We start from the raw sequence: 26,006 nt of genomic DNA on the forward strand, positions 1-26,006 counted from the left end.
GAATGCCAGCTAATTTTTGTGAAATAGTTTGAATGTAAAATGACAAGTAATTGATAAGTTACCTTATTGTACTAATACCGTTAATCCTTATATTCATAGTTAATTGCATATTACTAAATATAATTCCTAATAGTCTGTAAAGGCATGGTTTTCCCCAAAGGCTACAACCTTTGATGACTATATAGCACAATTGATTTTCACAGTGTAACTTAAAAAAAATTTTTTTTAAAGATTTATTTATTTATTTTTAAAGATTTTATTTATCCATTTGAGAGAGAGAAACAAAGATAGCAAGAAAGAGCATAGGGAGGCAGAGGGAGAAGCAGGCTCCCCACTGAGCAGGGAGTCCAATGTGGGACTCAATCCCAGAACCCTGGGATTGTGACATAAGCCAAAGGCAGATGCCCAACCAACTGAGCCATCCAGGTACCCAAAATTCATTTATTTATCTTAGAGAGAGAGAGAGAGCATGAGTGGGAGGGGTAGAGGCAGAGGAAGAGAAACCTCAAGCAGATTCTGCCTGAGCTTGGAGCCCAACATGCAGCTTAGTCTTACAACCCTGAAATCACAACCTGAGGTGAAGCCGAGAGTCAGACATTTAACCAACTGTGCCACCCAGGTGCCCCTTGCCTTGTAACTTTAATACTTCCCTGCCTGACATGACATTATGAGTGGCACTTGATTTACTCCATGTTTGTCAGTTTATAGGGTTTTATTTAACCTATGATGCCTTCGGAAAATAGTGTTATGACTTTATGGAGTTGATTTCATAACAATACTGTTCTATGAGTAACTATTTTTGCAAAGCTACTGTCATGACGGTTATTACTTGTGTTCTTCACATGTCCCATAGATTGTAACTGTGGAAAACTGCCACTTCAGATTTCTTGGATATTCAGGCAGTACATTTTGTTATGGTCAGCTAGCTGAGTACTTTTAAGTTTGGATCTCGGTAAAAGCCTCCTTAAAAAATTGTTTTTTCCTGTAGCTTCTGGCACTTGAAATTACAGGACTCCAACCTACTAATTCTGTATTATGAGATTTAGGCTAGAAATACTGAGGCAATAGGATTTAAGTACATGACCTTTACTGACATCCTCAAAATATCAAAAATCACCAGTTTTAGGAAGAAAGAAAAAGGAAGGATTAATGACTGGCTAGAGACTGTTTGAATGTCAAAGCACTCAGCTTTGCACAGCTGTTAACTTGTACAATACCTCTATTGGTTGAGGGAAGTGGACTTCAGTTTTTCGTCCTCCACTTTACATAAAGATCTTTAGTGAACTCTTGTTTTCTGGTTGTCACAGGTGATGTTAACATACGTGTAATGCTTTGTTTGCCCTCAGTGTGTCTTTTGGTATTTGAGTTTGACTAGCTGAATAGCAGCAATGTGGTGGTTTGGATGTATTAGTTTTGTCTGTTTTATATTTATTAATGTAAGAAATCTTTCCTTAATTTGTAACTTGTCCTTAGAATATTCCACTTGGGGGCTACCTGGGTGTCTCAGTTGGTTAAGCATCTGCCTTCTGCTCAGGTCATGATTTCAGGGTCCTGGGATTGACCTCTGAGTCAGACTCCCTGCTCATTGGAGAGCCTGCTTCTCTCTCTTCCTCTGTCACCCCCCTGCTTATTCTCTTTCTCTCTCTCAAGTATTTTTTTTTTTTTTTTAAAGAAAATTCCACTTGGCATAGCTCGTTAAGGGCTGCAATATAGTGCAGTCCTGACCATAGACCTAGATTCAAATCCTGTCTCTGCTACTCACCAGGCTGTTAACATTTAGGTAAATTATATATCTGAATCTTCCTTTTTTTCATCTATAAAATGGAAATAAAGGAGGCACCCATTTCATAAGTTTGTTGTGAGAATTAAATTAATTAATGCCCATAGAATGGTTAGAAGGCTCTCTTGCAGAGACCTGAATAAATGTTAGCTGTTGCTATTATTATATTTATAGGTTTAACTACCTTTAAGCAAACCCTGTAATGATTAAGAGCTATTAAAAGAGGGAAGCCTCCTGCATTTATATCAAGGATGTTTATTAGGATATTCATATGCAATGTGTGATCCACTTACAGTGTTTTCTGGGCACCCAAAGTTAAACTTGACACACAGCTGTTTTATATTTAGAGCTAGTTAATATCTGAAGGGGCCTGATTTGGAGTTAATGCGTTTATTTTTCTCTACTCTAAGTTTTAAATTTCTTTTTATATTATGCTTACTGTGCTAATTGTGAATTCATGATTTGGTAAGGGACCCAATTATTTAAAGTAAAGATCATATTAGAAAAAAATATATAAGATAATAGGTTTATTTACTTGGAGTAGAGAGGGTCTGTCTGAACAATACAAAAGCACAAAAGTTAAAATGTCTATACAATGAAAGATACCATAAACAAATTAAAGTAAAAGTCATAAGGTAGATGTATATATTTGCAACATATATAGAATTAGGAAAAAAAACTATAAATCAAGGAGACGAAAAAAGAACCAGAGAGGAAAATGGCAAAGGATACTAGCAGATTATTCACAGAAAAAATACAAATAAACATGAAAATATGCTTAACTTTATTTGTACTTAAGAAGACCAAAATTAAAACAACAATGAAAAGCTATTTTATAGCTGTTAAATTGGCAAAATTACAAAGTCTTAGACCAAGGATAGTGAAAAGATAGTCTAATGGCTAAGAAGAGTGTAAATTGGAATAAATTTTTGTAAAATTTATTGCTTTGTAAAACAATTGTGTATGTCTAAGTAAACATGAAGATGTAGAGTAAAGGGAAACCTTATGAATGCTGGTGGGATTGTAAACTGGAAGAGCCACTATGGAAAACAGTATGGAGGATCTTCAAAAAATTAAAAATAGAACTACTGTATGATGCATCAATTCCACTACTGGGAATATATCCAAAGGAAATGAAAACACTAAGTGGAAAAGATATCTGTACGTTCACTGCAGCATCATTTACAATAGTCAAGACATGAGAACAACCTGAGTGTCCATCGATGAATAAATGGATGAAGTTGTAGTGTGTATATATAACGGAACATTATCCAGCCACAAAAAATGAGGAAATTCTACCATTTGTAACATGGATGGATCTTGAAGGCATTATGCTAAGTGAAAATGTCAGAGAAAGACAGATATTGGGGGTGCCTGGGTGGCTCAGTTGGTGCAGCATCTGCCTTTGGCTCAGGTCATGATCCAAGGGTCCTGGAATTGAGCCTCACCTCAGGCTGTCTGCTCAGTGAGGAGCCTGCTTCTCTAACTCTGCTTGCCACTCTGCTTATTTGTGCTCTCTCTGTCAAATAAATAAATAAAATCTTAGAAAAGGCAGGTACTGTATGATTTCACTTATATATGGAATCTAAAAACAAACAACAAACAAAACCCCAAACTCATTAAAGAAGAAATCAGACATGTGGTTGCCAGAGGCAGATTAGGGAGAGGGAATTAGAGGAAGGTGGTGGGGAGGCAGGGTAAAGATTTCCAGTTATAAGATGAGTACTGGGGAGGTAATGTATAGCATAATGACTGTGGTTACCACTGCTGTATGATACATAGGAAAGTGGTTAAGAGAATAAATCCTAAGAGTTCTCAGCACAAAGAGAAAAATGTTTTTTCTTTTCTTCTTTCTCTTCTTTTTAATGTATCTATATGGTGAATGTTAGCCAAACCTATTGTGATAATCATTTCACAATATATGTAAATCAAACTGTCATGATATATGTCTTAAACTTACACAATGATATTTGTCAATTATTTCTTAATAAAACCGGAAAAAAACCCCACAAAGATATGTGCATCCTGTGGCATGCCAATTCCATAGGAAAACTCTTCCACATATGCACAGGGAAACATGTATAAGAATGTTCAACACAGGGAAACATGTATAAGAATGTTCAACACAGGGACGCTGGGTGGCTCAGCGGTTGAGTGTCTGCCTTCAGCCCCAAAGCATGATCCTGGAGTCCCAGGATCGAGTCCCACATCGGGCTCCCTGCATGGAGCCTGCTTCTCCCTCTGCCTGTGTCTCCGCCTCTCTCTCTGTATCTCTTATGAATAAATAAAATCTTAAAAAAAAAAAAAGAATGTTCAACACAGCAAAGTTTTCTATAGTAAAAATATGGAAACAGCTTAAATATTTACTAATAGGGAAATATTTGCTATTGAGAAATACTGCAAGGCTAAGTTGGTTCCATATTGTTTCATAAAAGATCCCCAGACATAACTGAGTAAAAAAAAACAAGATTCAGAAAAAAATATATGTCATTTATTTAAAACAGAACTAAACCAAGCTCACAAATTATGTATTTTTATTTTTTTAAAAGTATGCATACCAAACTGACAACAACTGTTACCAATGGGAACTGGGATTAGTTTTTAACTTTTTCTAAACTGTTGGAATTTTTAAAAATAATTTTAAAAAGTAATTTTAGAAATAATTTTAAAAAATAATAATTACATGTGTAATTAGAAAGAAACAGTTTTGGGGATCCCTGGGTGGTGCAGCGGTTTAGCGCCTGCCTTTGGCCCAGGGCGTGATCCTGGAGACCTGGGATCGAATCCCACGTCAGGCTCCCGATGCATGGAGCCTGCTTCTCCCTCTGCCTGTGTCTCTGCCTCTCTCTCTCTCTCTCTGTGTGACTATCATAAATAAATAAAAATAAAAAAATAAAAAAGAAAGAAACAGTTTTTTATTTACAATTTAAAGATTATATAAATAATTTTAACTTAGTTACCAATTTAAGCTTCTTTTCTAGTATTTACATAAATAGCCAGCAATTTCTAGATAATACAGTATAAAATGGGATGACACATTGGGGTTTTGGATTTTTCTTAATTATGATTTGCTTTTGTTTTTGTTTAGAGAGGTCATAGGTCATAGTGGAAGGACATAGGCTTTGGAGTCAAATCTAAGTTTAAATCCTAGATGAGCCATTTATTAAGATTTTTAGCATGTTCCTTAACCTCTCCGAGCGTCAGAAAAGTCTATTACTTACCTCATTGAGTTGTATAAGGATTATATGTACTGATTTTCCTCATTTCCCATGTCCTTTGGTCAGAGGAAATTGGTCTAGTGTGGTCTCAGATCAAAGATGGTCTTCAATGGGTGATAAAATATTTTACCAGAACATACCATGTTCCTGGATCAGGACATACGAGCAAAGATGGAGGATGTAAATAATTAATTTTAGAGTTCTATTAACTTTTTAAACCAGTAAGCTATCTATTTGTACTTCACAAGACCAAATCAAATCAAACCATGTTAGTGATTTATAAATGATCTTGAACTTGAAACTTCTAAACAATTTACCTGACAAGTTGTTTGGTTAACAGGGTTACTTTTCTTATCTCAGAGAACAGTCTTAATTTAATTCAACATTTGTGCCAGCCGGCATCTGAATCTCAAGAGGCTTCAAAGACTAAAATGTGTCTCAGAAGGACTTTGGCAAAGGAGGACAAAGCCAGATTTAAAGTTGGATATATGTATATACTGTACTTTTCACTTACACTGCTGTTGCTCTTGTATGTGTCTATTAATATCACATGTAGTAATTTATGTGAATATTTTTCTAGTGAGACTTGTTTATTCTAGTATAGGGACTCTGTATAAAATAATAATAAAAAAATGAGTGGTCTAATTAATGTAGGTGGAAATTCTAGGCCCCTCAAGCAATCATTTCCAAATGAGACCCTTTATTTGATTGCAAAACAAACAAGCTAATACTTTGATGGTATTTATCCTTGGGAAGAGAGTTAAAAAGAAATAGTTCTGGACTTTCCCCATGTAAATTAGAGTCTCCTGAGTAATTAGCAGTTAATACGTGAACGCTTCCTATAAGTTTAAAGCGTATAGCTGAAATGGGCATATGATTATGTATATTATTGTATGTGTAAGGTTTATATAGCCCAGGAATCCTTGAAGATAATCTGTAAACATCCTTGGTTGGATGAGCAAAAGTTTAAATAAATGAATGGGGGCTATACTATATTGGTCAGATGGTAGTTTGTTAGTGTTGAAAACCACTGTCTTGTAAGTTTTGCCATGTCTGGAAGTGGTACATAGTAACAACTGTAGTAATAACAACAACAAGAAAAATAATTGCTAATATTTATTGCATACTTACTATGTGCCAAACACTATGCCAAGATTATTACATACATTACTTTATTTAATTCTCACTACCAGCTTACGTGGTAGGTACTATTCCCCAATTTTATAGAAAAGGGCGGAGAGATTAGGTAACTTGCTTAAAGTCACACTGTTAATAAGTGCCAGAGCTAGAAATCAAATCCAGGTCAGCCTGATTTCAGAGCCCATATTCTTAACTATTGCAAAAAATTGCTGTGTCATTTTAATCTGTAGAATCAGTATGTAGCAGTAAAAATATAATCATTAATGTCTTACTTTTCATATATACCAAATATTTTCCAAAGAAGTAGTTTATTATTAGACACATCATTCTTAGCATTATACCCATTTTATAGCAAGAGTGACTATGGTATAAAGAGATTAAGCAATCAGCAGGAGGCCGTTAAACAGAACCAAGAATTATCTGATCCACATTGCCTTTATTTGAGAGGTTCATATAACGATCATACAGTGTTACTTCTATTTCACTTAGATTTTTCAGTGTAGCATGTTGAAGTTTTAAGTGTTAAGAACGATACTATCTGAGCAAGACATGGACCTTGGGCCTTCATGTGGATTTCAAAAAAATAGAGTCTTATTGGTAGATGTTAGAAAAGTTAATCCTGGGCTTGTTGTAGGAATCCCAGCAAAGCAAAAGAGGAAAAGTCAATCTGAAATGTTTTTCCTTTTCCAAGGAGGGCAGCTAAGATGCCCAGATATCTTTGCCCTCTGGGGGTGCAGGTGTGCAATTTTTATTCTTTAATCATTCACATAAATTAAAGCCTATTCCTTTGCATTTAAAAAATAATATAAAACGACACTCTCCGTGTTTTATTGCCAGGCAAGAGCTTTGAACTTCTGTCTCATTGAAGTTTGATAAACTGCAAGGATTTTCCAGGGTTGGGTGGTACACTTAACCACAGAGGGAACATTGGACTGATAAGAGCTGCAGGTGAAAGAAACCACCAGAGAGTAGCAGTTAGAGAGAGCTCCTTGCACTTGGCTTGTGAGAAATTCTCTGCAGGGAGAAACTTTTCCTTGCCCTTTCTGGCTCTTCAGCTGCTTCCCTCCACCCACACATAAAAAGGGCACCAGGACTTTCTGTTTCCGCATTGTGAATGAGGAATACGTGGGGGGTGAATACTTTGTGGTGGAGTGATTCTTTATAAAAAAAACTTTGAAATTTGATGACAAATTCTAACTTCACACAAATGCTGATTGGCATGCACACCTATGCATTTGGGGACAGAATGTGCCCGCACATGCACACCTGTACACACACGTTCACACAGACACAATGGACATTTCTCAGATGATTTTATATCAACATACGTCCCTGCCTTTGTGCTGTATATAAAATAAAGGTCATATTTATGGGAAAACTCACTATACAAAGTGTTAACGATAAGGCAGTGTGGTATTGTGGTAAGAGCATGGGTTCTTGGTTTGAGTCTTGGCTTTTCTTCTCACTAGGTTAGCTGTGTGATCTTGAGCAAGCTACTTTAATTCTATAAATCTTAGTTCTCTCATTTGTAAAGTGGAAAATGATATCTCATATGCAAAATACATATGTATCATAGGATTGTGGCAAATACATAATATAATTCATGTTAAGACAATGAGTACACTCAGTGCACCATGTTTCAAATTGGCATCATTTATTGTTACCATTATTATGTGTAATATTAAACTCTATAAACATCAGATTGGTAGATGAATGTTAAATGGGAATAAACCTTTTTCTTCCTTCCTTCCTTTCTTCCCCCTTGCCCCTGACCTTTTTTGGTGCATTTTCCAGAGAATTTCTCTTTCCCAACCCCAGGAGGACAAAAGTACTTTGATTCTAATTGCTCTGAAAATGTTTCATCCTTAAAGGGCTTTCACATTGACATTTAGTCCCTGAAGTCAGGAAGGGGAAGCATCAGGATTAGCAACTAAGGAGAGCTCTTTCACTTCTACCATCAAATCAAAAAACCCAAAACACCCCCATCCTATACTAGTAGGCTTAGGTAGATCTAAGTCAAAGAAAGTCCATCTAGTCCAAGGAAGGAATGTAAGACCAGGAGATAAGTGGGTGGAAAATGGTAGGAGAATACAGAGATGGCAGTGTTCTGATTTTAATGTGACTTTGGCCATTTTTTCCCAATTTAATATATATTAAGGTGTAAAACGGTTAATGCCAGAAATTGGCATGTGTGATCTCTCAACTTCTCTCTCAATTGCAGAGTAATAGTTTTGGCCATTTCTTAGAGAAATAGTTCTCCAGTTGGAAGAACTGTTGCTGAAGCACTAATTTTATTTTCACCTCTTTTTGGGGGTAGAGGCTAGAGAATGTTTGCAGTACACTGATAGTTGTTTGATAGTGCACTTTGGGAAGCACTCATATTGACAGAATAAGTCACAGAATATAAACATGTCAGTCATCTGAATTTTTGGCCCATGCAAATGTGGTGAAACCTTAGGTTACCATTGTCAAATGAAGACTGTCCTGAGTACAGCGTGGGCAGATAAAGTTATTTGGTTTTTAAGACTGCCAAGACTTCAGGAATGGTTTTTTGAAGTATCTGGGGGTTTTTTAGGGTGGGGGAGGGGTTTAGGGAGAGGGAGAAGGAGAATCCAAAGCATGCTCCACGCCCAGCACAAAGCCTGACACAGGGCTTGATCTCAACCCTGACACAGGGCTCGATCATGACCTGAGCCAACATCAAGAGTTGGATGCTTAACCAACTGAGCCACTCAGGTGCCCCTTGAAGTGCCTGTTTTTATAAATTTTAGGTAATTCCTCCATATTTTCCTGAGGGACAAAACTATAAAAGAGACAAATAGTAACAACTTAGTAACAACTTCGTGGAATTGCTTTTTGACAAGGTATTCATTACTTTGAGGATTTTTTTTTGTTCTCGCTGCTCCAGAAGAAAGGGTTTGTAGATTTTTTTTATTTTTTTAATATTTTTTTTATTTGAGAGAGTGAGCAAGGGAGAGAGACAAGAGACAGAGAGAGAGAACAAGCTGGGGGATAGGCAGAGGGAGAGAGAGAGAAGCAGACTCTCCGCTGAGCAGGAACCCAATGCAGGGCTTGATCCCAGGACCCTAGGATCATGACCTGAGCCGAAAGCAGATGCTTAACCAACTGAACCACCCAGGTGCCCCCAGAAGGAAGGGGCTTTTAAAAATTTGTTTATTTTTAATTTTTTTGGATGGTAAGTGGAAATACTGAATTGGAAGTTTCTATGTAAACTGTGGCAGGATACCCTTGTTGTACCTAAAGATAAAATTCAGGGAATAGGAACAAGCATTTGTTGAGCACCTGTTGTAATGGAAGCTCTAACTTATGTTGTTTACTAAAGTAAATCCCCCCAGTAGACCTTGAGATAGGCTCTTAAGAATTTATATTATCAAGCAAACCAGGGACTTTACATGTGTTATATTATTCAATTGTCATAACCCTATGATGTAGAACTACTAATATTATTATTATGAATAGTAATAGTATTATTAACCACATTTTACAGTGAGGAAATAGGCTTAGAGAGTCATTTGCTCAAAGTCACGCAGCTAGGAATTGTTAGGGCTGAGAATGGAACTATGGTCTATCTGAACTCCAAAGCCCAAGGTCTAAACCAGTGATTCTTAAACATTCAGGTACATAAGAAGCATCAAGGGTACTTGTTTAAAACTACTGGACTCCATGAAAAGTACAGTATAGGAAATATAGTCAATAATATTGCAGTAACATTGTATGGTGACAAATGGTGACTATACTTATTGTGGTGAACATTGAATAGTAGGTAGAATTGTCAAAGCACTGATCTGAAACAAATATAACTGTATACTGGCGTACAATGTTATATTTAAAAGTTTATTTATTGGACACCGAGGCTCCTTCCACAGTTTGGCTATCGTGGCCATTGCTGCTATAAACATCGGGGTGCAGGTGTCCCGGCGTTTCATTGCATTTGTATCTTTGGGGTAAATCCCCAACAGTGCAATTGCTGGGTCGTAGGGCAGGTATATTTTTAACTGTTTGAGGAACCTCCACACAGTTTTCCAGAGTGGCTGCACCAGTTCACATTCCCACCAACAGTGTAAGAGGGTTCCCTTTTCTCCGCATCCTCTCCAACATTTGTTGTTTCCTGCCTTGTTAATTTTCCCCATTCTTTAAAAAGCCTTTTTTTTTTTTTTTTTTAAGAATGGGCTCCAGGTAGAAATTTTTTTTTTAATTTTTATTTATTTACTTATGATAGTCACAGAGAGAGAGAGAGGCAGAGACACAGGCAGAGGGAGAAGCAGGCTCCATGCATCGGGAGCCTGATATGGGATTCGATCCCGGGTCTCCAGGATCGCGCCCTGGGCCAAAGGCAGGCGCCAAACCGCTGCGCCACCCAGGGATCCCTCCAGGTAGAAATTTAAGGTCACTAAATCTGGGATATTGTCAGATTACAAATCTGTATTTTAACAGGGTACACTGGGTGAGTTAAACCAAGAAGTTGATTGACCATATTTTGAGAAAGAGCTAAATAGTATTTCTTTCCATACCTGATAAAGAAGAAAACAGGTGTAGTTTAAACAACTAAGATTAAGCTACCAAAGACAGAGCCATGAATCAAACCCAAGCCTGTCTTTTTTTTTTAAGATAGATTTATTTATTTATTTATTTATTTATTTAGTCATTCATTCATTCATTCATGAAAGACAGAGAGGCAGGCTCCATGCAGGGAGCCTGATGTGGGACTTGATCCTGGGACTCCAGGATCATGCACTGGGCTGAAGGCAGGTGTTCAACCACTGAGCCACCCAGGCATCCCTTAGTCTATCTAATTCTAATACACCCTTTATTACAAACCCATGATTAATTCACACATTTTCCAGTCACAACAAATGCAGAAAACATGCTTTCTGGTAAATTGAGCCACACAGATTTCACAGTCCTACGGCTAATAACGTATAGCACCATTGGTGACATTTTCATTAAATTCCCTTTAATTTTTTCAGGGACTTTTTGTATAAGGAATTGGGTTTTCCTTGGAAGCAGATCATCCACACTTCAGGCATGGCACCACTACTCACTGGATTAAGTTTCTGAGACATGGATAAGTGGAAGAGGGTAAAAGAAGGTAGAAAGAAAAGAATTCCCAGGTATATCTAAATGGTGCTAAATGTAGCTAAATGGTGCCAAAGCTCCTCATCCTCATTAACGTCACCCTCATCACTGAAATGAAGAGTGAGGGGTTGATAGTAGTACTAATAGCCACTCATATGGTGATAGGTCATGTTCTACATTGTCTCCTACTCCATCCTTTGAGACCATAGCTCAATTAGGGCCAGCAAGTTTACTCTGCCTGTTCTAGTCCACATCCTAGGGCAGAACCAACATTTTGATTGATCTTCATGGCTTCCTACTGGGACTGGGAAGACTTTTATCTTCTTTGTTTCTCACTTTCTGTTTCTGTCTTGATTTTTTCTTTTCAGCCCAGCGACATGTCCTCACATACATGGAGGATGCAGTGTGTCAGCTGCTAGAGAATAAGGAAGATATTAGCCAATATGGCATTGCCAGGTTCTTCACTGAATAGTAAGTACCTGAGTGTTTTGCCAATAGGGCGAGCCCAGAGGAGGCGCTTGGAAGCAGGCAAGGTACATGAAGAATAGAGCAGAGTATTGCTGATTATGTCGTGGCAGTGAATGCTCAGTTTTGGTAGGTTGGTTGAGGGCTGCCCAAACATGTTTTGGGACATGCCTTTAGTGCAGCTTGTTTTGTCCAGTGATAAGTCTCATGAGTGGCCATGATAATAATAGCTCAAGAACTAATTGATCTGTTAGATTTATTTCTTTAGATTCCTCCTATAATTTTTAACTTCCTCCATTATTCAGAATACTTACTCTGCCTGTAGTCAGTGTTCCTTTAGTCTGTGTGTTTCACAGCTGGCTTTTCTTATGGAAATGCTTAGGATGATTTCCTTCTACAGTTTTCTTTCTACAGGATGCTATGTCAATTGGCTAATGATTTTAGAGTATTACAGAGGCAGAATAGGTTTCACATTGTGTTTTTTTGTAAAGCTTGCTTGGAATGTGTATAAGTCAAAATAATGACAACTTTTTTAATATCACAGAATTGTTCTTAGGTTGAAAGAGAATCTGTTTTAAACACCTTGGTCTTCATGAAAGGGTTTGCTAAAGAAATACAGAATGTTATTTGTATTTCCAAAATGCCATCACTATTTGTATAATCATTTGGATTCTCCTTTTTTTATGGTTTATTGGGAGCATTCTATGGAAGGAAGAATAGCTTCTAACAGGTTTCTTTAAAAAAATATTTTATTTATTTGAAAGAGAGACAGCATGTAAGAGAGCAGAGGAAGAGGGAGAGACAGACTCCCCTCTGAGCAGGGAGCCCAACATGGGGCTCCATCCAAGGACTCTGGACTCATGACCTGAGCCAAAGGCAGACACTTCACCAACTGAGCTACCCAGGTGCCCTATTAGTTTTATATTTAAGGGGAATCATGAGCTCAGGTCTGTCTTTAAAACATATTTATTTTTTCCTTTCCTCCACAGCTTCCTTGAAGATCAGACAGCTGTTCTAATGGCCTAAACTTGGGTTGCTGTTAGGGGAATTCTTTTTTTTTTTTTTTTAATTTTTATTTATTTATGATAGTCACAGAGAGAGAGAGAGAGAGAGGCAGAGACACAGGCAGAGGGAGAAGCAGGCTCCATGCACCGGGAGCCCGACGTGGGATTCGATCCAGGGTCTCCAGGATCACGCCCTGGGCCAAAGGCAGATGCCAAACCGCTGCGCCACCCAGGGATCCCTGTTAGGGGGATTCTTGACTCTCCCTAGCTTTATTTGTCAAGCTATGGGTCTTGCAAATAAAAGCTAGATTTTTATGGATTGGAATTTCAGGTCCCTGGGAAAAACAGGCTCTCCAGTAGTAGAGCCTGTCCCTTTCCCCAGTCCTTTAAAGGAAGATCAGGAAAGGAATCTTACTTGTTCTCATGGTGTGGGCTGAAGCAAATGAGGTGGGCAGGGAATAAAGACCGAGATTGAATAGCCTTGCTTGCTCTTACAGAACTGACAAGCCTAAGGGTCAAGTTTCTAGGCCATTTAATCTGTACCAGCACTCTTGAGGCTCCTTGCCAAGTGAAATATGATTCTTCTGGGGGCAATACTTCTTCCTGTTTTTTTTTTTTTTTCATTTTAGTCTGCTTCCTCCACCCTTCATCTACTTTATAAGTCTTTCCTATCACAGTGGTTCCTTGTGGGCAGGTATCATTGCCTCTTCATCTTTGTGTTCTAGTGCCTGGCACAATGTTTTGCACATAATGGGTGTTAAATGAATGTTTGTTGAATATAAAGCTTTATATTTTAAGTTATTGTACACAATTTACTCTTATTTTTGAAGAAGCTGTATGTTATGTATGTAGCACCTCAAAAGTGAACCCAACTGGTCTAAATAACTGATACTGAACTCTATAGAGCCAATAGTAAATCTTATAACTGTTCCCAAATGCTATTGAATGCTATTAACTGTAGCTTTTATCCACCAATACACTATTGAAAAAAAATCTTAAGATTTTTTCCATAGTGCTGATAGAAATCTAGTTGCCAAGTGAGCTGTTTCTTATCCTCAGGAAACTAAAAATTACACAATGTCTGTGAGTGGCACATACCTGACACTATTCAGAAACCATATTGGCCCAAGGCAAGTTATTTTGAGAAGTGAACTAGCATCAAATCTCCAAAATCTTAAAACGAACAACAACAAAAGACTCAAAAGGTGTGGATATATGATGAAATTAAAAGTAGTATTTGGTAGACAAGGAGACCTGAGTGGTAGAAGCTCCTGATTTTCTTTGATTATGAATTCTGTTTATCTAGTGAAAATACTTCCTTCTCAGGCCTCAGTTTTGTGTTGATTCATAGCAGCATAATGACACTGCCCTAGGAAGAAGAGTTCCTTATTTATAAAAGTTCTGGCTCTATAATCTTGGGCAATTTCTAAAATTTTCTGGGCTTCAGTTACCCAGTTATGACACAGATATAAAGTCTTAAATTCTAATAATAATAACAATGTAACAGTTATACATCATAATGAGCAATTTTCTTTTTAAAAATATTTTATTTATTCATGAGAGCCACAGAGAGAGGCAAAGACATAGGCAGAAGGAGAAGCAAGCTCGCTGCAAGGAGCCTGATACGGGACTTGATCCCCAGACCCTGGGATCACTCCCTGAGCCAAAGCAGACGCCTAACCTCTGAGCCACTCAGGCACCCCATATAATGAGCAGTTTTCAATTAAACTCATAGTATGTCTCAGCCACTATAATTCTTTGAAGTAGGTAGTGTTATTATCTCTATTTTATAGATGAAGAAACTGAGACTCAGAGAGATTAAAATAGCTTCTTTAGATTCACAGGCTAATAAGTGATAGAATTGGGAATCAAGTCTGCTCTGCAATATTTCTTTTTTTTTTTTTTTAATTTTTATTTATTTATGATAGTCACAGAGAGAGAGAGGCGCAGAGACACAGGCAGAGGGAGAAGCAGGCTCCATGCACCGGGAGCCCGACGTGGGACTCGATCCCAGGTCTCCAGGATCGCGCCCTGGGCCAAAGGCAGGCACCAAACCGCTGCGCCACCCAGGGATCCCTGCTCTGCAATATTTCAAAACCATTATTCTCTCTTGCCCATAAGGCTCTATACTGACTAACATCATTGGAGACCTAACCAGATCATATTTTGAGATCTCTTCTAGTTATAATTTCTAAATTCTTTGAAATTTCCTTTATGAACTCTACTCCACAAAGTTTACCACTTAACCTTCTCTGGTGACTTATTAGTTCATTGCCATTTAAATGTTTAGTATTGGCCTTTTTAGGGGATACAATTGGAACTATCTCTAAACAATAGGAAACATGATATTTTAGAAAATATGTTAATGGGGGACATGGGTGACTCAGTTGGTTGTGTTGGACTCTTGGTTTTGGCTTAGGTCATGATCTCAGGGTCGTAGGATCAAGCCCTGCATCAGGCTCTGTGCTTAGGATGGAGTCGGTTTGAGATCCTCTCTTTCCCTCTCTTTCTCCCTCTGTCCCTCCCCCCTCAATAAATAAATGAAATCTTAAAAATATATATGTTAACGGTATACTTCCATCTCTCAGTTTCAAGTTCATACCTTGGGATTTTCAAACATTTAATGGTGGACAATTTACCTATAAATAGTGACGAAAGTACTCTTTCAAATTGTTTTTGGAAGACTTTCTTGCTGAGTTTTTCCTCTGGGTCTGCTTGTCCTCTCACCTGTGCTGTCACTTCTTGGTTGTTGGTGTTTTCCAACAAATCCATAATTGTTCCAGTAAATCTGGGTACGCTGCAAAACATGAGTAGCTAAGCTGTACTGTGTGTGTATGTCTGCAAGACTGTGAGCTCTTTAGATCATATTCCTCTGGACACCCTTGAAAGAAGGATACTAAATCCCAGAGGATTTTCTTTTATGTTGTATGCAACCTCTACCTCTGAATGTTGTCTTTCAACCAGTAGAAGGTAAAAGGAATTAATATTTAGAGGTGCCACTCTATGAATAGACCAAGTGTCAGCATGGGGTCAGGACCTCTGAAGAAGTACATCCAAGAAAATGAGGCTAGAGTAGCTGCTGTAACTTAGAAACCACAGCAGAGTGTGACCAGGTTCTTGTGGTAAAGATAAAATGAGAAATGCGGTTTTTTAAGACATTGGAAAGTAATAATGAGAGAAAAACAGACTGAAATCTGAGAATTCCTATCAGGATTGGGAATCATTCTTCACAGGCTAAATTGATAGTTACAACACTGTGGCATTAGGAAGCTTGATCTCCACATACTAATATAGAAATGAATGATACTCTGTGGTCTTGGTTGGTGGGCCCAGGAGGGCTCTTTCTTAAGACCAAGTGTCTTGTTTTTGTTTTGTTTTTAAATGATGATTTTGGCTTCTTGGGGCTGCTTTCGTGATGTCTGTTTTGGTTGCAAGTACACAGATTACCTTCATTGAAAGAGGTTCATTTTAAGGATATGTGAGAATATAAGATAGCACTCACTCATGAATTCATTCAGCAATTAATTTTGAGCACTTACTATGTGCCCATGTTTAGTAGGCAGTGGAAATAGAGTAGTGAACAAGACAAACACGGTAATTATGCTTAATGGACGTTAGGGTTTAGTGAGGGAGATAGTCAATAAAGAAGTAAACTGATGGTGAAGACAATAGCTAATAGCTAATAAATATCTGCTATGTGCTAGGCACTGTTCTAAGCATATAACATGTATTCTATCATTTAATTCTCACAATACTGGGGCACCTCGGTGACACAGTCAGTTAATCATCTGACTCTTGATTTCGGCTCAGGTCATGATCTCAGGGTTGTGAGATCAAGCCCCATGTCAGGCTCCATGCTGGGCATGGAACCTGCTTGAAGATCCTCTCTCTCCTTCTCCTTCTGCCACCCCCCCACCATGTGTACGTGTTCTTTCTCTCTCAAAAAAATTAAGAAGTAAATAAAATCTTTAATTTTCACAATACCATGAGGTGGGTTTTATATTCTCTTCATTTTATGCGTTATGAAATTCAGACACACAAAAGTAACATTACCAAGGTTACACAGCTGATGACCATAACAAAATAAATAACAAGGAAATAACTAAGGTAATGTGATATACAGGATAGTCAGGAAGGCCTCTTGGAAATGGCATTTGAGGGCTTATCTCATGGTATGACTGGTTCATCCCATCAAAGAGCCAATAAGTTATCTCTGTTTACATGATTCACCCTTTTGTCCACCTTTGCTACCTAAGCTTTCTGTATCCAAAAAAGATAATATGATTGATTTTATTTGCTGCTACCGAGAATGGAATAACTTTAATAGGCAGTGATCAGGGAAAGCCACCTACAAGTAGTTGGTTTCCCTATGCATTGTTCATATATAATAAGTGAAAGTAATAAAATAATTAGACATAAAAATTACTTGTGTTATTTAATTATAATATTAATATGAAGATTGAAATCTTCGTTTCTAGAAAAAGAGCATTGATTATTATATCTTGATATAAATATTAATCACCAGAATTCAGTTGGGAATTTGCATACTTTTTAAAATATACTCTTGTAGTAAAAGGTACCAGCATCAAATTCCATTTTTTTTTTGTTTTGATTAGAATACATACATTAAACGTGAACTTCATTAATTCACTCTCGGAGATGAAAAGGAAGTTCCAATGGTGCATATTCCTAAATCACTTAAAATGTAATTCTAATGAAAACAAACTATGATGATAAAATATGTATTATTTCTTCTTTTTTAAACAGGTGCTCTAAGCCCTATGAAAGATGACCCACTTCTCTCCTAAGTAATCTAGAACAATCAGGGTATAAACTTTCAGTTCTAAAGTTGGCAGATTTTTTTAGGATTATCCATCATCCAGCCTTTAAGTAATGTTGTTTTGGGTTCTTCTCGTGCCCATGGTAACAGAGGAGCAGTTTTGGAGCAACAAGAAACACATCAGAACAAACCAGGACTTCACTGATTTCCAGGCTGACAGCTTTGAATGAGGGATAGACTTGACACTTCTCTGGGCCATTTCTGCTCTGTGTTTTCCCTACTTATTGTTGTTAAATTGAGCCAAAATGTGCTCTGGTGAAGTAATGGTGACTAATCCTATTATAGACTTCTTCAAAAGGGTAATGCTTCTCTCTGCCCCGCCCCCATCTTTTTTCCATAGTTCACTTCTTAGCTGGAATTGACACATTATAACAGAAAATTACCCATTTCTCATTGTCAGCATCTGGATTCTCACAGACTCAGATAATTGCCAGGAATAGATTTTGCCTTCAGCTAGAACAATCCTATCCTCACTGTTACTGGCCCAGGCACTTCTGTCATTTGTAAAATCTATAGAGGATTCTGGTCTTTTCTCTGTCACTAGGTGTATCCTATAGCAGGGAGACATAGTAGTGAGTTGAGAGTCTTCAAAATCTGTTTTGAAACTTAAAAATCCAGATTCATCAAGGAAAGAAGAAGCTGCTGACTTGCTTAGAATCCATCTCTCCTCTTCAGTCTCTTCATGTTTTGATTACAGGAAACCATCCAGCAGCACTTGACCTGGTAACTGAGGAAGCCATTTCACAGCCCACTGGTCCCCTGACTCATTTAGAAGTCAGAGTCAGAGGTTGTGGAAGTAATAATTGGGCCCAGATTCTGCCTGTCAGGAGAGACCTCACTTCCCCACCCCTCCTTTCTACAAGTTAAGAGAAACTTAGCTGTTGTGAAACCATTCAATAAGAGGAAATGAAGGAACTCCATCCTTGGCTGACGTATTCTCAAGAACCAGTGATATTATTTCTGTTTTCATGGATGCTGCTTTTTCAGCTAGCTAGTATAAAACTTAGGTATAATTTTTTTATGTGAAAATATTTCCCTTAGAGAAATTGCTTGATTTATTTTAATTTATAAATAATATAAAGACTCTTTACTTGGTGCTGATATTTCTTCTCATTCCACTGCTCTGATAATTCTGAGTACCCCTCTAGCAATCAGGTAAACACACACAAATCTGAATGAACAGATCAGTAGTGCTATTAAAAATGTGAAGTAGCTCATCAGAAGTTAAGAAATTTTATCTCATCAAGGATGGAACAGTTTAAATTCATCAATGTTTTTAATTTCTTCCATAATTTGCTCAGAACTCTAGAAGATCTGTGGTGCTGGCAGCCCAAGCCTGGCACAAGGGCAGGAAAGAATGACACATTCTGGCACCTTTAACCAGAATGTCTTTAATGAACTGGGATGGGGGTGGAGGGGAAAGAGGGAAAGGAGGAGGGACAGTTAGGATTTTGGCACCCACACAAAGATTCTTCTTCCCTGAGAAAAGTGAAATGAAAGTCAAATGAAGCTTCTTTCTGTTGTTATGATTTGCTAAGATGTTTGTCTGTCTCTCAGCTTCCAGCCCCATGGCAGGTGCATCTTTACAGTCAATGACTTCCCCACAAAACAAATTGTTTCTCAGGATCCCTCAAGAGGGGTCACGTCCAACCAATTTCCTGTCTGAGGCCATAGCTGTGATTCCTTTCTTCAACTATCAGATGCAATTCTGACCAGCACAGTGGAAACTATCTTACTAGAAAATGTCATGAGCATGTAAATTTATTTTAGGATACGTTGGCCCAGGATTGCTGAGTTCTGGGGCTGCCATAGTCAGTAATGCTGTTTCCAAGGTGGCCATAGAGCAGCCTCGAATCCATCCCTTTGTCAGTAAATAACATCAACTACAAGTGCCTTTGTTAATGTCTTTATGTTATATTTTCCAGATCAAGATCATTGCTAGGGATGATGATACCTATCTCATAGGGTTGTTGTATAAATGAGGTAAAATGACATGTATAAAATGCCTGGCTACATAGAATTCTTTCTCATTCCCCTTTAGTTCCAGGTTTCTGGTATTTTTGCTTCTCTCCTACTTTGTGAATCTCTTGGAAAGTGTTAGTTTCTTGGAAAGTGACAGTTTTGCTCTTCTTTCTCTTTAAATGGTGTTAGAGCTAAAGATTTTGAGGACTTTTTAGTCTCTCTTGTTTTCTGTAACATGTTTTGCTTACTCTGCATTTTGTGTACTTTTTTGGAGATTAAGAACATTTGATGATTTCCTGCATGACTATTAGCCATTTAGCGTTAGCCACTTGACTCATCATTTAGTTCATTTAGAGAACAGCCTAAGAAAGCTTTTTTGTCTTTCCTTCTCCCACCAATTAGCCATTTCCTTACTTCTTGGCTCTACACTCTTTTTTCTGCCTGCCAGGATTAAAAAAATTCAAGGTGTAATGGGAGACCTGAGCAGGTCAAGTCTACCCAACTTGTATTGTTCCTTCTCTTAGCTAGCAGTACTGCGATGTGCTCAGGGTAATGAAAAGCAGACATTCTCTGCTGAGGTCATTGCTCCTCACACTGGCAGCCTGATGCAGGAAGCTGTTTATCTGTGCTTGCTGAGCCAAGCTCCAGCCTCCCAACAGTTGGAATGTATTGAGAAACCACAGAGCCCAAAGAGACAGTGTTACACAGGCAGTTCCAGGCAGGGAGAGTATATTTACACCACACAGGCTGCAGTTTACATGTGTGGGGATAATTGTTCATCTGCACACTCTCAAACTTCACCTTCTATGCAATATATATGCCCTCTCAAGGGGGTTTAGCCAAGAGAATTGTACTGCAATGTCCAAAATGCCCTGAACACCTACTAACTTGACATAAGGAAAAAGATATATTATAGAAAATTTGATGTAAAAACCACCTTTTGGGGCACCTGGATGGCTTAGTTAATTAAATGTCAGACTTAAGATTTCAGCTTCGGTCATGATCTCAGGGTCCTGGGATCGAGCCCCGCATCAGGCTCCGTGCTCAGAGTGGAGTCTCCTTGGGATTCTCTCTCTCTCTCCCTCCTCTGCCCCTCTCCACCTCTTTCTCCCACTACCCCTTTTGAATAAAACAATAAGCAAAATCTATTTTAAAAAACTCTACCTTTTTAAGGTAGCTTTTTTTCTTAGCCAAATTTGATGCTTAAAATCTTAAACCATACAGGCCTGCTCTCTAAGGCATCCCAAAATATTGTTCTTTGCATGGTTTTCCCGACTACATATTTTTCTTATCTCTTTACCAAAATATCAAGTATCCTTATAGAGTTTCAAATGTGACTCTAAGATATGGTCACTTGCCTATAAGGGGATGTAGTCTGGTTGAGGAGATAATGCTTATTACAAACAATTAGAGAATAATTGTTAATTATTTGTTAATAATCCAAGACCTTATGTAATGGCATTAAGTTGTGCTCTCAGATCTGGGCATAAGGAGAAATAATGGGTACTAGAGAAGTTAAATAAGGCATCATAGAGGAGTGTGTCTTGACTTGTGTGATGGTTAATTTTATGTGTAATCTTGACCAGGTGAGGCTATGCCCAGATATATCTGGTAAAACATTATTTCTGAGTATGTCTGTGAGGGTGTTTTCAGGAGAGATTAGCGTTTGAATTGATAGGCTTTAAAGAAGATCCACCTTCACTAATGTGGGTAGTAGGCATGATCCAATTCCTTGAGGACCTGACTAAAACAAAAAAGGTGGAAGAAGAGTGAATTTAGTGTTTTTGTTTTTATTTTTGTTTTTTTGCTTTAGCTGGGACGTCTATTACCTCTCACCCTCAGACATCACAGCCTTTGAATTTGGACTAGAACTTACATCATTTGGCCCTCTGATTCATGGGCCTTCGGACTCAGACTAGGACTTATACCAATGACTCCCTTGATTCTTAGGCTTCCAGACTTGGATTGAATTATATACTACCAACTATCCTCATTCTCCACATTGCAAATGGCAGATCATGGGACTTCTTGGTGTCCATAATCACATGAGCCAATTCCATAATCACATAAGCTAAATCTCTTCTTGTATATACAGTTTGCCTTTGAACAACACATGGTTGGGACATCAATCACCAACACAGTCAAAAATCCATGTATAACTTTCGGCTTCTCCAAAAACTAAACTGCTAACAGCCTACTGTTGACTAGAAGCCTACACAGTTGATAACATAAACAGATGATTAACATGTATCTTGTATATTATATGTATTATATTCTTATACTAAAGTAAGCCTGCGAAAAGAAAATGTTTCAAGAAAATCATAAGGAAGAGAAAATACATTCATAGAACTGTACTGTAAAAAGTCTGTATATGTATAAGTGGCCTTGCATAGTTCATACCTGTGTTGTTCAAGGGTCAACTGTATGTACATATTTACTAGTGACTCTGTTTTACTGGAGAATACTGACTAATACAACCTAGAAAGGTGAATAGAATTTGGATAAGCAAACAAGAAAGAAATATTTTTATGTGACACAAAAGTATTGTAGCATAGTGATTAACAACACAGACTTTGGAGTCAAATCTGTTTGAGAGCTGCCACTTACTAAATGTGATCTTAGGCAGGTTGCTTAGCCTCATCTATAAAATAGGGAGACTTATATATAAAATGTAAAATTCCATGTTACATGATTGTTGGGGGGATAATGAATGTAAAGTACTTGATATTTTATTTAAGATATACTAAGTGATAGCTACTGCTACTGTTGTTTGTACATTCAGCAAATATTTACTGAATGCCTTTGTGTTAGTGTTCTAGACACTAGGGGATACAGCGGTAAAAAACAGACAAATCACAACTTTTGTGGAACTTCTGTTCTGATCCTAGCTTTCATTCTGAAACTATATTTACCTTTATTTCCTCTTGTAATAATTTCAGACTTATAGAAAAGGTGTAAAAATAGCATAGGGGTGCCTGGGTAGCTCAGTTATTTAAGCGTCTGTCTCTTGACCTCAGCTCAGGTCTTGATTTTGGGGTTGTGAGTTCAAGCCCTGCATTGGGCTCCATGCTCGGTGTGAGCCTACTTAAAAAACAATAACAACAACAACAAAAACACATAGAGTCTCCATATGCCTTTCACCCAACTTCCACTGATGTTAGTATCTTCTGTAACCTAATAAAATTATGAAAATTAGTTCATTGAAAGCTATTAACTATCTATAGACATTATTAGAATTTTTACTTTCATTTTTCAAGGGTAGTTTTTTCTGGTATAAATTCTAGGTTGGCAATTGTTGTCTTTTAGTGCTTTGAAGATGGTATTCGATTTCCTTCTGGTTTCCACTGTTTCTGTCAAGAAGTCAGCTACCAGTCATTCTTATACCTTTGGAAAATAATCTGTCCTTTATCTATGGCTACTTTTTGGATGTTTCTCCTTGGTCTTTGGTTTTTGGTAGTATTACTATAATGTGCCTAGGTTTGCTTTTCTTTATATTAAACCACTTAGTGTGCTTAGTGTTTCTCAAACCTATAATTTGATGTCTTTTATCAGTTTTGGAAAATTCTCAATTTTTAGCTTTTCAGATTTGCTTCTGTTCCATTGTCTTTACTCCTTCTGGGATTCCAGTTACACAAACTTTAGACACTTTTATGGTATCCTCTCTTATGTACTTTTCTGCATTTTTCATCATTTTGTCTTATATGCTTTCTTTTAAATATTTTTTTCTGACCTGTTTTGGAGTGCATTAATTCTCTTTTCACTTTTGTGTGACTTGTTGTTAAGCCCAGGTAATGAGTTCTTAATTCCAATTATTGTTTTATTTTTCTTTTTGTGTTTTTTGTATCTTACCATGACACTTTTAGCCTGTCTGTTTTAAATACAAAGGAGAGAAAAAAAGAAATTGCAAGCTGGGGAAACCATAAATGTTGAAAGTGAATTTGAAAAACCTGAAGATTTGTTTACTAGTGTTTCTCATACTTCTCTTAGTCTTGCTTCCCATAGGGCATCTTCATTTTCCTTTTTTATTTCCAGTAGCAAAGAAGATTTTAATTAACTTTACTTTCTGTGGCTTGCCTCTATAGTTTATTGTGAAATTTTTATATAGTTTAAATATCCCTTTTTGGTTTGTTTCTTAAGGGCTTTTTTTTTTTTTAGAGTAGTTTTAGGTTGACATTAAAATTGAGAGGAAGGTAGAGATTTCCTATGTATTCCCTGCTGCCAAAATGAAAAGGCAACACTTATTTTTATTTAATTATCATTATCAACATCCCTTATATTTGGTACATTTGGTTACAATTGATGAAGCTATGTTGACACATCATCATCACCCAAAGTTCACAGTTTAGTATTCACTTGGTATTATATATTTTATGGATTTGGACAGATGTATAATGACATATAACCATCATTATGGTATCATATGGAGTATTTTCACTGCTCTAAAAATTATCTGTGTTCTTCCTGGTTATCCCTTCTTTCCACCCAATTTCCAGCAACCACTGATATTTATTTTTACTGTCTTCATAGTTTTGCATTCTCCAGATGTTATGTAGTTGGAATTATACAGCATGTAGCCTTTTCCAGTTATTGTACTTTTAGAAAGATTTATTTATTTATTTTAGAGAAAGAGCATGCATGCACAAGCAGGAGAGGGGGAAGGAGAGAGAGAGATAACCTCAAGCAGACTCCACACTGAGCATGGAGTCCAACACAGGGCTTGATCTCATGACCCTAAAATCAGAACCCACACTGAAACCAAAAGTCAGACATTTAACCAACTGTGCCACCGAGGCACCTCATCTAATTATTGTAATTTTAAAAAATATTTTATTTTTAAATAATCTCTCCACCCAATGGGGTCTCAAAATCACAACTCTGAGATCAAGAGTTGCATGCTCTACTGACTGAGCTACCCCAGTGCCCTGCAATTTTTGTACTTTTTTAGTTTAAGAATTATCATTCAGGTTTTTTTAATGGTTTCTTTACTAATTCTTATTCTTTTATGGTTTCTTTACTAATTTCTTCATTTTCTTCAAATTCTTTACTAATTTCTTCATTTTCTTGAGCATGGTAAAATATGGTTATAAAAGTCCATAGTTCAAAATCTAGATTCCTTGTGGGTCTGTGTTTATTATCTTTTCTGTCTCTTGGCTCTTTATTCCATTGTCTTAAATTGTAGTATACTTTTTTCCATCAGTTGAGTGTTATACATTGTATGTGAAAAATTATAGAGATAATGTAAAGCCTAGAATGCTATAATCTTTCTTTAGAGAGGATTTACATTTGCTTCTGGCAGATGGCCTGAGCACTGGCAATCCTGGATTACCTCAATCCACTCAGGGGTTGAAATCATTTGAAGCTAGGCATAAGTATCAGGGAGGGCTGATCTATTTCCAGATATAGTCTTTCAGGGTGTCAACTAGACCCTTAGGGATATACCACAGTCCCTCTATCCAGCCCGGGTGGGTCCTAGCTCTAGTTTTTAGACCACCAAGCCTCAAGAGTCCTTTGAAAATTCAGGAACTTAACATTAATTCAAAACTATTACCTGTTTAGTCTACCCGCTATTTCTTTCAGGACTGGCATAAGCTCCTGACACTGTGAAATAATATCTTCTTTTTAATATCTTATTTTTAAAGTGATGAATATAGATGATAGTGTGAGATATTTGTGACAACTTTAACATGATATGAAAATATTTGAGGTTTCTAACTGACAAAATCACACATACTACTAATTCTGCTATGTTTATATTCTTAACTAAAGGAAATGTAAATTCCAGTTAATGGTTTATAAAACTAAAGATGTAATTTTTTTTCCTATCCAAGTCTGTGCATCCCTTGAATTCAATTTATGGACTCTTACATTTAGAATTCCTGTTTATGGGGAAAAGTGGCACCAAATGCTAGGCTGACCTTTTTGGGTTTTATTCTCCTTTCAAAACTTGGCCTTGTCATTCCTCATTTGCCTCAGTGGCTCTCTGATACTTCAACCAGATGCTTTTAATAATTCATCTAGTTTTTTTCAGCCAGAAAGTTTAGTCTAAATTACCTACTCTACCTTTATTGTAAGAGGAAGTATTTTGGAACTTTTGTTCTAGAGTAGAGGAATGTAATTAGATTAGCAGAAGTAGAAAATATCATACACAGGAAGAGGCTATAAAGGAGTCTAACTGGACTGTGGAGGACTAGTACATGTTGAATAGCAACAAACAGGAAATGTATAATTAGGATAGGGCCAGTTTGTGGAAGGCCCAATTATGTCGAAATAAGAAAAAAGACAAAATAAAAGATAGCACTTTGTAAAGGCTAAGAAATAAACTCATTGCCTGGTCTTCCTTTAATTTTTAAAATGTGTTAACTATGGGCAGCCCCCGTGGCACAGCGGTTTAGCCCTGCCTGCGGCCTGGGGTGTGATCCTGGAGACCCAGGATCAGGTCCCATGTCGGGCTCCCTGCATGAAGCCTGCTTCTCCCTCTGCCTGTGTCTCTGCCTCTCTCT

The 26,006-nt window shown here is 37.4% G+C and overlaps 1 protein-coding gene and 1 long non-coding RNA gene across 10 annotated transcripts in view; one reads left to right on the forward strand and one right to left on the reverse strand.

Moving 5' to 3' along the window:
• CSTPP1 (centriolar satellite-associated tubulin polyglutamylase complex regulator 1) overlaps positions 1-26,006 on the forward strand; it is a 198,419-nt gene that overhangs the window by 35,448 nt on the left and 136,965 nt on the right. For 4 of the 5 annotated variants that reach the window (XM_072790615.1, XM_072790611.1, XM_072790614.1 and 1 more), the window contains exon 2: positions 11,604-11,706. In XM_072790615.1, coding sequence (XP_072646716.1) covers positions 11,679-11,706 — 28 coding nt within the window. In that variant the 5' untranslated portion in view covers positions 11,604-11,678. Of the gene's footprint in view, positions 1-11,603; positions 11,707-26,006 lie in introns of those variants that run through there. The other variant, XM_072790613.1, reaches the window with a different exon arrangement.
• LOC140612711 (uncharacterized) overlaps positions 1-26,006 on the reverse strand; it is an 81,266-nt gene that overhangs the window by 24,895 nt on the left and 30,365 nt on the right. For 3 of the 5 annotated variants that reach the window (XR_012013888.1, XR_012013885.1, XR_012013889.1), the window contains one exon: positions 5,002-5,145. This is a non-coding gene — a long non-coding RNA (uncharacterized lncRNA). Of the gene's footprint in view, positions 1-3,228; positions 3,300-5,001; positions 5,146-15,343; positions 15,502-26,006 lie in introns of all 5 variants that reach the window. The other 2 variants (XR_012013887.1, XR_012013886.1) reach the window with 2 other exon arrangements.

Source organism: Canis lupus, chromosome 21 (assembly GCF_048164855.1).
Source record: "Canis lupus baileyi chromosome 21, mCanLup2.hap1, whole genome shotgun sequence".
Classification (NCBI taxonomy): domain Eukaryota; kingdom Metazoa; phylum Chordata; class Mammalia; order Carnivora; family Canidae; genus Canis; species Canis lupus.